Here is a 13,938-nt window from a genome sequence, read left to right on the forward strand (position 1 = left end):
TTGAAAATAAGACTGGACATAATCCATGTAGTACTTCAGAGCTTTAAAAGTAACTATGTAAAAAATAAGAGCTGCTTTATTAAGAGGTCATAAGCCTCTTCAAGTTGATGTTAATTAAATATGGTTGCTCTTTTGCTTGCCTCTCCAAATTGGTCCACTTTTCTTCTTAAAAATGCAGTTTTTGGGTGTGACACAACTCAGCCCAAACTCCTTATATTCTTAATCTTTGTAGCATTTTTTTTTTTAAGTTCAACAAGGTCCCAGGAAAATTAAGTTCCATACTTATGTTCTTACCTTGTGCTGGATCAAAAGTCCCATTTGTGTACAGTTTGCAACAGTAAAGTCAAAGGAAGACTTGCCATCAAATTCAATGACAAAGTTTTGGATCTTAAGCAGTTCAGCCCAGAGATGGATTCAATTTACAGTGTAATCTTGAGATATGCAAGATCAGATGGGATCGGGTCTGCAAGATCATTTCATGCAACACCACGGCCACATGCAATTCTTTCCGTATTGCTATCATATGATTCTAACATATGTGGGGCCAACAGAAGTGTTTTAAATATACTCACCCTCAGCCAGGCTCTACATCTTTGCTAGAAGAAAGCACCTCAGGAGATGCACCAGTGTTGAGGGATGGAGCATTTTGTAACTGACACATGGTGTTTGAGCTGAGAACTTAGGTCCTACTGGTTGTGCAATTTTCTCTTGCCAAGGGCTGGCAGGTGGTGACCCCATCATACAGCATGCTTTTTGTGAAAGAAGCTTTTACCCTCCCAAAAGCACGAAAGGAGCAGGATGCATAAAACAGTTAGGTGGGTAGAGGAAGAAGTGAGAACTTATATTCATCCCAAGACAGAGGAAGAAGATGAAAGGAGTTGCTTCCCTCGAGCACACTTCTAGGCTGGGGAACCAGGAAATCACAGCTGGGAGATCAGACCTGCCATGCTGGTATAATGGACATTCCATGCCAGCATCGGGATTTCTCCTTGCAGCACTCTATGATGGCAGACATAGGCAAACTGTTTAATTATATCAACTGTCCAAATTCCATTCATATTTTTCATACGGTAAGGTAACAGTCTGTTCTGTGCCAGAATCAGCACATTTCCATAACCTTCTCTCAGCAATTTGGCCTGTTTATGGTAAGAACAGACCCCTGTTGCTCAGCGCACGACAATGGACTGTGCAGAGTATTCAAGATGAGGCATTAACAAACAGCTTATATCATAAAATCCCTTTTCAGAGTTTTTTTTAATCTATCTCTGCTAATACAAAAGAATAACTTAATTGCACGTTTTCAAGGCATGGCTTGACCATTTCAGTGATTTATTTATTTTCTTTCCTACAAACTCAGATCTTTAACCTGATCACTGAGGTAAATGATTGCTGCATTTAGCACAAATTCCCTAGATTAATTCATTGCTCCCATTCTAATTAACTTAATGTTTGTGTACATTGAATTGCATTCTCACCTGCCTGTCTAGTCCCATAAATGATTCTTTTTTGATTGCACTGCTTTTCGCTATTCAAACCCATAGGCAAGTCTGGAAATCCTTCTTCCATAGTGATTTTTCTTCAGTTTAAAGATTAACACATAGTCTGGTTGCTGAGATTTTTGTTCCTCAAAGAGAACAATCACTGCCCACAGCAGTTAAACTTCATATAGCATTTTTCATACATATATATTAATGAGAAAAAAAATCACAAATAAATATCATGTATATAAGCATAATAAGGAAATACCAAATATTAGCAGAATTCTGGATTAGATAACATCAGCCTTATGACATTTTCTTGTGTCTCAAGGTAGCAGAATATTAAATATCACAACTCCGATAAACATAATGATCCAAAGTCTTTTCAGGGCTCCAGAGTGACCCCTGATGCCCACTTAGCTGATATGATGATGGCCTGATTTTCAGAGGTGCTGACTATATTCAGCTTCCATTGACTTTAGCCACTGATATGCATGCTCAGCACTTCTAAAATATCAGATTTCTGAAACCTAGTTCTGCTTTTCTTTTAGCCCTTCCTGGCCGTGAATAATTCGATTTTAAATTCATTAGTGTTTCATGCATATACAAGCCATCACTGGCCTTACCAAATCTTTGCATTGCACAGATACACATATAATAATAAGGAATTACATATTTGAGAGATGATTATTAGAAGAAACATTATTCTGGGAATATTTTTTTTAAAGAGTATTAAACTCTTCCTGGGAAAATTAATTAGCTCCACTACAAGCCACTAAAATCAAAGGTATTTGTACCATCAATCTCACTGAAAGTACATCCAACTCTAGGCATTGATCCAAATACAACTAAGTCAATAAGAATCTTTCAATTGACTTTCCATTAGGCATTAAGCCCAAGATGTGAAGTATTCAAAAGAGAATAACAAATTCATTTATCTTAAGACTCTGCATTATTTTCACTGGTACGCTCAAACACAGAAGTCTTATCCTCACTCGAATTTTAGTCTTTCTGTTCACTTGAGGGAAAATCGTTATATTTGCATAAATTAAAATTATCCATATATTATGTATATGTACAACAGAATCTAACGGAGTCAGCTATTAAAAGCCTGGTGCAGAAGAATACTGCATATGTATAACTAAGAGACAGAGGGAGGGGAGCAGGAAATAATAGTCCTTTTAAGTTTGCCAAAAATTCCAAAAAAATGACTAAGAAAAAAAGTTGAGAGAGGAGTTTTGCAGAATTTTTCATTAACTTCAAGTGAAAATCAAAACCCCTTGATATCAATATTTTTTTTTTTACACAAAAGTCAACATTTTATTTGGAGATATTAAATATTTCCCTAGTTTATAAAAAAATTAAGTATATCATGCACAAAAAATGAATAAATAGCTCAGAAAATGGGGAAGCATTAACTTCCTTTTAAACCAAGAGAATTTTTGAACCAAAACTGACAAAAACTCACAAAAGCTTTCACTTGATTTTTAACCACAGCTTCCTCATGGAAGAAGTTTTAAATGAAAAATGCCTTTCTCACAATATATATTTTAATAGATGTAGTATATAAATAGTTGAGACAAAGAGCACAAACTGAATTTATTCATGATCCAAACCCCAATTTTCTGTAAGACATATAATATTTCCTCTCTTATGACTGTTCACCTCCATCATTAATGGTAACTCTGAAGGCTTCACAAACACATTGTGAAAATCTAAGTACAATACTGATTAATCTGTCATGCCAGTAATGCTGCATCTTCAGAATATTTCAGGTTGTGTTATACCTTGCATATATTGATACTATCTGTCCTTAAAGCATATCATACTTTTTAAGGTAACTACATCTTTTGAAATAGTTTTCCACACTTTCCCATCACAGTATTACTTACTGGTTTACATTTTCCCTGTAATAATTTTCCCTAAAAACATTAAAGAGAATAAAATAAAAAAATATCGACCACAACCTACCCTGAGTTTAATTTCTTTTTGTTTTTCTATGCTTACTATATCCTAGGTAGGATTGTCAGTCTTCTCTCGCTGGAATTACAGGGCGTTTTTTCCCAGCTTCCCCCAGAAGAGGGTTAGGACAATGTTCAAAATGCTGCCACATCTGCCTTATTCCTTCATATCTGTAACTGAGCTTAATTAGTACACACAACCAGTCCTTTATATCTAGGTCGCTACAATACAGGTGGAGTTTTACAATAATCTATCTTGGAATTTAAAATACTTGCACTGGAACTGTTAAGCATCTGGTAGCAATGCAGATTATACATTTTTAAAAATGTTTCTCATATTAACAATGGTTATTTGGGGAGGTTAAATGATTACTTTAAATAAGTGTGTTTCTAACCTAACACTAAAGCTGTGATTCAGACGATCAAGTAGCAATTTTCAAAATCAGAATTTGTTATGAGCTTGATTTCATTCTTAGGTTTACATCATCTTTAAGTAAACAGAATAATAAAGAGGGCAAGCACATATTGAAGTACCATAATCAAACTTGTAACTTCCTCTTCCATTTCTAGAACGAAGAAGGTTAAGAGCAAGCTACCTCATAGCTCTGTTCTGAAACATCCCAAACAAGCACTGTCCCCAACATGCTAGTGAGGACTATGATCTAAATTTTTTTTAACTCAAAGAAATAGTCCCAAACTTTCTTTGCAACCATTCTGCTGAAAATACACTTAAAACCTATCCTTACACATCTGTCCCAAATTTTGTCATTGGGGAGGATATGAGTGGTTAATGACTTCCTGGGTGGGAAAACCTCAGTAACAAAAGAAGCAGTTTCTATCATACTGTAAAACTGAATCTCAGCATAATTAAATCACAACTATATCCTTGTTATGATGTTATAGTTTTCATAACACAAGTTATCCATGCACAGTGCACCTCAATGTACACAGGCATTTATTGCTCATGCATATTCATTATACAAACAGGTGAGTGGGTGCATGCAAAAGAACATGCAGAATTAGACTCTTCCCCCCTTCCAGTTTTTCCTCCTTCCACTATTCACAGCTTTTGCATGTTTCTGGTTATTTAGCAGATAAGACATTCTTGGTGGCATCTCAACATCGGTGCAAGAAGGAAGTTTTGAATGATACAGCCCTCGTACTACTTTTATTACAGCTAGTTTAATAGAATAGCTACCAATATTGAAAAGTTTCGATCCAATAAACTATTTTTCAAATATAACATATACCTAGGCCTCTCTGTTTCTATGTTCTTCATTTTTATAACCATGATGTTTCACAATATCTTGCTGAGCTAAAATAGATCTCAGGTAAAATTCTCAGAAGTGCCTACAGTTCCACTGACTTTAATAAGATATATGTTCTTTGAGTGCTTTTGAAAATACTGCCTTTCAACTTTCTTTTGAATACTATCCTTATTTGAAATAGATTCCGGGAAATTATATCCCAGCAGTTTTCCAAGCTTTATCTAACATTAATGACCCTTAAAAAAACCCTCGCCAGATGTCTTAGGATTTCAGGTCTCCACTTTAGTGTCTCCACCCTAGAGAGAGACTACGTTGAAGCAGCTCTCAGAAGGTCAGACCTCGTTCCAGTGAAATTTTTGCACAGTTATCACAGATTTTGCTCTGAAGCAGAGCAGGCTTCAGGGAGGTTCCCAAAGTCTCTTGCAAAGACAATAGGAGGAGGCCAGGATCACCTCTCAGAGCATGATGATAAAAGGCCTTTTGCTGCTTCACAGAAATTCCAAAAGACCAATAAAGTATAATTTATTATTTTCCCCATCACTAAGCTGGTAGTGTTTCTGACCATAGAAAACTCTCAATTGTTCCTTTATTTTTACTATCTGTTGCTACAGCATGGGTATAAGAAAGTTATCTGGAAAAAACAAATCAACTGAAACACTTATGAGCAGGAAATAATGTTTGATCTCCAACTCATAATTAATGAACCCAATGTTTTTTTTTTAAATGGAACAATCAAGGCTAGACAGAAGATTGCACAAATATTATGGTTTTGATAGACTTCAGGTATAGTAATACTACCAGAAAAACGTTCCTTAACATGCTAATGAAAAAGAAAACACTGCAAGAAGTAACACTGTTGACCACAGTGGGGGGATCTGGTCTCAGATTGCAAAGAAACGAGCAAATGATGACTAGGCATCTGATGTTAGATGCAGCTTTGGAAAGCAAATTTTTGAATTCTCTTCAGCAACACAATACTTGCCTTGAAAAATGTAGGCTCTCAATTTTTCTGGCACCTCGGAGAAGTTGCTTTGTTCACATTTTTAAATTAAGACTGTACAATACCAGCCAGCCATTTTGTCCGTGAGTTTCAATGTAAGAGAAGGGTATAGACAACCTCTGGATTTTATTTGTGGCCTTCTTTCTTTGTTTATTTACTCAAGCCAGTAAATAAAAGAAAAAATATCACCTTGGTCCACAATGCAAGAGTGCCTTTACAGAAATAAGGAGCCTGGGAAGGTTGAATACCATAATTCCCTCTAATTTTGAAAATTATCACTGCTGAATGTTTTCTGAGGGTAGAAGTGTAATTGGTTATAGATCAGTAAGTAATTTCATTCAAAAGGAACTCTTCTGTTCCTGAAAGCAGAGAGATTCTTAAATCAAAATCAAACTAATACATTAACAAAGTTGAGACTAATCTAAACAACAAAATTTTATACTGCCCTAGTTATGTTTATCTCAACTGATCATTTATTTATGTTGCCATAAAAATCCAGATGCTTTCAATTTTGATTGCTAGTTACTTGCTTTATGGCAGCCGAAATTACTTTTTTAGACTTCCTAGCTTGACAATCTTGCTTTCTGCTTAAGATTTATCATCACAAAGGAATGGTGAAATCAGAGGATAAATTCTAGTATTAACAATAAACACAGCCAATTGTGATACACTGTAATTTCCCCACTAGATTCCAGATTAAATCCTCCAGGATTAATGTACCTTCCTCTGACATTGCTAAATACTGTTTCATGTAATTAGATTGAAGTAAACTGCTATATCTGTACAGGTATCCAGGTATGATTTTTAATCGAAAAGCCATATAAAGTAGTCCTGTATAAAGTAAAAGGCATTTTGAGAATGTCTGAGACCCTGTACAGTATCGTATGCTATAAGCCATTATCATTTAGTTCACTATTGACCCTAAAAAGTTCATTACCAAACCGCTGTATCTACATTAAAATAAATTTAAAACCCACAAATATAAGAACAATCAAAACAAGAAGAAATATCATGCATTTGTTAATAATACTTACAATATGCAGCTCTAAATAATCTCCGAGCCCAGTAGAACTGTCCACTCGTACCAACACAGCTTCTTTTTGAACAGTACTAAACCCTATTGCCAGTCTGTCCGCACGAGTGCTTGGCCGATCATTAGGAGGCCACGTATAAGTGATTTGTCCACCACCTTTGCTAAAGATATATGTTGTTCCCGCTGTAAAACAGAAATAAATATGATTAGCTCGTGGGCACCCATGCGAACCCACATGGAAATCATATGCCCTACAAAAATCAAGATATTCTCATATAGCAAATGGATTCATAGAAACAAACAAGACTATATTTTAGCATGAAGGGGTCTTTATCTCTGAAAATTTTGCAGCAAGCGAAATATTAGTGCTTTTTATATAGTGCAATCAACACAGAATATAACATAATTGCATATGCAGCGACTTAAAATACCATAGCTCTGATTCAGAAACGCATATCTATTCATGAGAGTTCTTAAGCATATGCTTGAAGAACATGTTTCTGTGATGTGCAGAACAGGGACAAGTCGAACCAAACGCTTTCCCAAACTGGGCCTATGTGAGGAAGAAATTAAGTAGTTCTCGTTATGTCATGACTGACAAAATAATGCAGCTCCTTATTTACACAATGAAAATGATACATATTGTAGGATACGTCATTGTGCCCAGCGAAGCGAGACATTAACAAATATATTCAGATGAGACTTTTACACATCTGAGGTTTATCAGCTTGTGACAGATGGGGATAACAAATGGAAACATACTTTACTTGTCATGTCAGGACAAAAAGGGTATCAGTCTACAATTTAAGTAAGCAGTGGTTTATTTTCATAATACTCAATATATAACCTATAAGAGTGGAAATCTTCGCACATCATATCCAGTGTGAATTTACAAAATCTATAATCTGTTTTAAACAAGTTTTGTAATCTAAAACCACTTAGCACTCAGGTGCTTAACTTCATCACCAGCATATTTCCTCTGAACTAAAACAGCAGCATATCTGGATATTTTCCATTTAGAACTTGTATCCTAACAACAACCTATAGCAGGCAAATCGTGCATGCACTTGATCTTTCATTTGTAAAGTCACTACAAACTGTTCACTTCTTTTCTATGAAGATAGGTCAAAGTTTAGGCAGATATGTCAGCGCATTGTAAATACAGATGTCTAGTTTTACTAGCTGTTCTAAGATGGCTCACTGTGTGGCTACTCTCAATTTTATTAAATATAGTTCAGTTTATTCCACCCAATAATCTCACTACATACTTCCCATGTCCATGTAATGAGACAGTGCATAGCAACATAATTGTCATTTTCTTACTTTCTTTCAAGACTGACCAAAAACGCTGTGAGCATACAAAAGGATCTACAATCCCTTGAACATGTAGACTTTTAAAACCAAAACCAAGAAGGGCTGTATAGTTACACCACTCCTTCAACTTCCAGATGCCTCAAAATTTTACTCAATTTGCTGAGCGAGACTGCTTTGTGTCAGTCTCAAAGCGAAAAGGTCAACTGGTCTTTTTGAAAAGATATCCTATATTTAATTCTAACATCACTTTTCCTTTATGGAATTACGTACCTACTCATGAGTGTTTTCCAGTACCATCAATTTGTAATATTTTATGCACTGTGCATAGCACTTAAAAAACTGTAAAGCTCATTTTATATCAACACACTTGCAGGATTGCACTGTGCTTCAAATAGATCTCTTGGCTTTTCTCTTGATGGCAAAATACCAACCTGCATGTGTTTTAAGAAAACTTGACAACTCTCTTTAGCAAAGACAAACACAATAACAGATCTGATATCTAAGGTTTCACTTACACTCCAAGTGAAATCAGGGTTTATCGTCATTGTAAAGAGTTGTGCAAGAGTAGTGAAGATAGGGGCTGTGCCTTAAAAAAGCTTGGTAATAGACTTGGGCAAATAGACTTGGACTGGTTTAGGAATATGTGTAAGAAAAAACTAATCTCCTGCTCTCCCACCCTTGCCTTCCTCATACGTGGTGCTCTGAAATGCCCAGTAATGTGTTGCATGCTATTCAGTAATGACGGTTGAATCTCCAGTTTTAGTATGTCCCAAAACAAAGATACATGAGACAGGTAATATCACTCTTGATGGTCCCCAAGTTCTCCTCTTTGCTGCTAGTGTTGACTTCAACTCTTGAGCCAACTGAGGAGTGACAGAGTTTGGACCTTCATACAGTATACGTCACATTGGTGGCTGTAGTGAAAGGATTTATTCTGTGTTGAAAAACAGAGGGCTTGGTCCAAAGCTCACTAAAAACAGTGACAGCCTTTCTGTTGACTTCATAAAACATTGTGTCAGGTCATGAATGAGGTTCTTATAAGTAACAAAAATGAGAAGGCTAAGAAAAAACTACTCCTTACACCTCAATGTCACAGATGAAACTGTTAGAATAGTACATAAGATTTAAGTGGGAGTGCATAATTCTCCTTTCCTTGGTTTTAACAGATGTGTCTACCCAATATAGAAGACAAAGAAAAACCCTGCCAAGCCATAGTGGAGTCATACTGAATACAATGACCCAGAAGTAAGTATCCAGATCTAACCAGTGAGAGGCTCAGTTGATCTTATTCAGTGTGAATCTTTGTCACATTTTTTTGCTAAACACTGCCCTTCAAATAAACCAATGAAGAGCAGTTCATTCCATACTGCTGCTGCATTGAAGCCAAGGTCAATGTCAGTAGTGCTGGATAAATCTAGCTGTAAACCTTAAACTATGTAGAATCAATATCAAAGTTAAAAAACTTATCTTTTATCCATGATAACATGTGGTTTATGTTTATTTTATGGCAAAGCTCTCCCTTCTTTATAACTGTCCATTTTGTAGCTCTTCGAACTAGCTGTGTGTCTGGTAACAGGCTAATTAATCCATGCTGATGAATACAGATCTGCCTCTGTCTAAACTGTACAGGGAGTCACGTTCTTTGAATTTCCTGTATTAATTATGAAAAAAATGGGTCGGAAGCCATTTGAGAATAGATCCTCTAGTGTTTATATTTCAAGAAAGACAAATATAATAATGTAAAATTTATTACTCTGGGATTGATCTCAGCTTATAGTCCGACCTCCCATTAACTATTAAAAGCTAGAAACCATGCAGCTGTTCAAAACCACCCTGCTTACTACCAGTTTTGGATATGTTAAGAAACAACAGAGGAATCCTAATTCACTTGCTCCATAAAGGCTTTTATGCTCTCTGATAAACCTTATAATGTCTCTGCCGTTCTTTCAGAACATTGTCACTAAAAACCACTCATCTTCTTTCTCTCTCTTAGCTTATGGCACTGTGTTGTTTGGGGTTTATCATCTCAAGAGAATTGAAAGCAGCAGAATTAGAATGTCAAGAATAGCAATGCCATCAGCACAGTACGTGTAAGTAGGCAACTTTGTAACAAGCCAGTTATATCTCTCAGCTGCAGAATTTACTGCATAATTCTTTATGCGTCCATGCATCCACACAATGTTTAGGAAAAATGTCCATACAGCTCTTTGAAATTCTTAACCATGAAAGCATGGTTCCTATTGCAACAAACTGCCAGTGGTCAAGATACAGTAATGGTTTTTAATGGCCTGGGTCTCTCAAGTCTTACTCGTTTGCAAAATTCATCTTTATGAAATAGTGCATTCATTTCAGCACAGCCTGGCAGCAACTCAAGGATATCTGCTTACCTATACAGTATTAAGCAGATAAATATTTTGTTTAGTACCCATTTACTGTATCTATTACTGTGTATGACTGCAAAGCTTTTCAATATTTATTGCTCTGAAGTCACATCTGATGTAGTTTAACAGTTTGCTCAAATCAACAACAAATCAACAGCTTTCTACCTTCCTCATGTTCATCCCAATTTTGTGTTTAAGGTACACTGCACTGAAGGGTAATGTACATAATTCCATTTTTCCCATATAACGCTAGTAACTTAATGTTTATTTTCAACATTCACATCAGGTTTCAGATGCCGACTAAGTGAAAGCAATGGTTTGATTGAACTATGGACCCCAATGAACTATGATTCCATCACACTCTGTAGCTGAAAAACTAAAGACTGAAGCCTGTAAACGTCAATAATGAAAACTATTAGCTGCCCTTGCACTAATAGTAAAGCAATTTTTAAATATTATAAAAAATATGAAGGGTAAGCATTGCTGGTTATAACAAAAAATTACCCAATAATGTAATTTTCTTCCTTGTGTGTATTATCAGTACTTCATTCTGGGCTAGAATGTGAACCCTCTTATTCCCACCGGTAGGTAATTACTTGCATTGATAAACCTGCTGAATCCAGTGAGACTATTTGTGCAGGCTACTATTAATTACCAAGAGTGAAGAATTTTCAATATGAATCTCTCTCTCTCTCTCTATACATTTGCCCACACATCTATATGGAGGCATTAATCACACCTGCTATGTTCTGGGGAGCATACAAATCTCCATTAATACTTTGGTTTTACATTTTCATCTATGTATTTTCATCCTGCCCAAGCGGAAGTTCCAGAAAAGTACACAAAACTTCCATACGTAGATTTGTACAGATTTTCTAAGGTAAGTAAAGAAAGGAATGCTTCAAGTCTGCAACATGATATGCCAGGGGAAGAGAGGGGGGTGTTTCAAAATAATAATTTTGGTGGATTAAAAAACAACTCTTCTGTGTGTTTCTTTTTAGACTGTGATGCATTATTAATTATTTACACAGAACAGAGAATATATGCCACAGGGCTGAGGTAAGGAGGGAATGGCCATTAAGGTTAACCATGGGAAGAAGAAGGGAAGAGCTGCTGAAAGAAGTATTTCAAACTAAAGATCAGATTCAGCTGAACACTTCCTGAAGGCATCCCACTAATCTGGGCAGGAGGCTGAATATGGATTGTAACTGCTTTGCTGCAAAAACGACATCAGCGTTCTCTAAGTACAGTCTATTTAACAGCAGAAGAGGTGTATTGGATGGGGAAGATTTTCAAATGGATTATTGCCTGTAGCTCTCCAAAAAGCTTGAGTCACAGGGGTAAGAATGGAGAAATGTCTCATTTTCTGGCCAGCTTCCTCTTAGACTCAGGGATAACAGGGTCTAGGAGTGTATTTACGATGTTCCTTTGACCACACTCATCTTGGCAAACATTAAAGGGTCATAGTTTTCCTGGAAATTGAGTGCCACTCAAAACAATTTCTAGTTAGGTCCTTAAACCGATCTGGCTGCATACTCAAAACTATGACTGTCACTAGCAGTCTTATCATGCTGGTACATTTTATGAACAGTAAGATCACAAACTACATAGCATAATTCCTCAGTAATTACTTTACTTCATTCATTGACCTTCCATTCTACCAGAGTAACCATAAGAAGACTCACTGACTAAACCAGCATTGACAAAGACCATTGCTGGGTTTTGTTATTAATATCTTCACTGATGATGTCATCTTACCACTTCAGGTAAAGATGCTGATGAAAATAAAGAGAATGGAAAATGTCCCACTTCCTTCTGTGGGACCCACACTATGCTATAGCTAAGCTCTAAAATTCAATTTTTCTGTAAGAGAGACTAAAGCCACATACAGTGGCTGCTGCTAGCTGAATCTCCAAACTTCCAACACAGTCTGTGTTGGCATCTCCACTCTCTGCATAGGTTACTACTGTGCTGATTGTAATCTAGAATGGAAGCCTATTTCATAGTACACAACCTGTCTTAAAAGCTATGGTTAAGAAGCAAGTTTCACCCAAACAGTAACTAGATGAGTATGACCTCAACCAGCTCAATCACCAGCTGAAGCAATTCATTAAAATGAGCCAGCAAAGCAGTATCCCCAGTATATAAAAGATGCTGAAGCAGAAGAGCCTTCACCTCATTGCTGCTGTCTGCTACCTCTTTCAGACTGTCAACCAGTCAATGCCAGTATTAAACAGGGAGAGATAAGACACAGCCTTCTACATTCCTTGATAAACAGAAACCATGCTATGCAGCTACTATTAATTCAAACACAACTTTATATTGTCTATAGAACTTCTCTTCCCAAACCACTACAGAGACCCTGAGTTGCTTTATCAGAGCCTACAAGGCTTTTCATCCCACTACATGCAAGTTTTCAGAAAGATCTATAAAACAGTGCTGTGCACGGTTTATTATATTCAGCTATCCCCAAGTGCTGTCTTCAGGTAAAGGTCTAAGCGATAATAGAACAACACAGTCTCGAGTCAAGCTGAGCATCCTGGCCTTTGCAATGACATTTATTGCAGATTCAAAGCAGTAACACAGAAGCAACTTTTTCTCCTCAGACCACAAGAGTTGCTATAGGCAGTTTAATCAGCTCAGCACCACACTCCCCCTCCAAACACACAGATGCACATGAGCACAAAAGAAAAACCAAACAAACCAAGAAAACCAGAAAATCACTCTTTCTTACTTCTTTCCTCCAGTCTATGGCAATGGTATTTGGTCAGTACCATGACCTGGTAAATACTTTGTAGGTGGCACCATAGCATTCTCACATGTCTAAAATGATCCCTAGGGTCTTTCCATAATCTGACTTTCTGGCACCAGGCTCTTGACTAAAAGGAGAGCTCAACTTGACACTAGTCACTGGCTCGACTGACAATTGTACAACTCCACCTTTGGCTTCAGCTGCTTGGACTGAAGCACGGCCTGAGTCCAGTTAATTCTCTGCATTTGCTGAGAACTCAGTGGAATGCTTCTCCATGAACTAGGTCACATCATATCTCTCCCAGCAATGCAAGAGAGAAATGCTTTTTCCATATGGGGAGATTGCCAAACTTATTTAAGACCCTTTAAATGTTAAAGGTGCTATACAAATACAAACCCTCATTCTATATCTCATCATTCGTATTTTACACCACATGCCATAATAAAGTGGTGGAAAAAATACTCCATTCCAGTTCCAATTGTTCTCGTAATTGTAATTTCCCAGTTTCAAACGTGAAGTCTTATTTTCAGAAAGTTTCTCTGTGGAGGATAACCTTATGGAGCTGCACAACATATCCACCGTCCTTGCTCATCCTCCAATAACTTTTCAATCCAAAAGTCAAATTTAGACAAATTTCAGAGATAGGTAGGCAGAAATTTCAAACAAAATTTAATCTTAGCAGTCTAATGAAAATCAATGACTGTGTAAAGGAGAAATCTGTACAGCTCAACCACTATACTTTTTGTTTGGC

General features: G+C 36.6%; 1 protein-coding gene across 30 annotated transcripts in view; it reads right to left on the reverse strand.

Moving 5' to 3' along the window:
- Positions 1 to 13,938, reverse strand: part of NRXN1 (neurexin 1) — a 735,374-nt gene that overhangs the window by 217,757 nt on the left and 503,679 nt on the right. For all 30 annotated transcript variants that reach the window (XM_074863962.1, XM_074863985.1, XM_074863984.1 and 27 more), the window contains one exon: positions 6,742 to 6,923. In XM_074863962.1, the coding sequence (XP_074720063.1) occupies positions 6,742 to 6,923 (182 nt within the window). The remainder of the gene's footprint in view (positions 1 to 6,741; positions 6,924 to 13,938) is intronic.

The sequence above is a fragment of the Strix uralensis genome, chromosome 3, assembly GCF_047716275.1.
Source record: "Strix uralensis isolate ZFMK-TIS-50842 chromosome 3, bStrUra1, whole genome shotgun sequence".
Classification (NCBI taxonomy): domain Eukaryota; kingdom Metazoa; phylum Chordata; class Aves; order Strigiformes; family Strigidae; genus Strix; species Strix uralensis.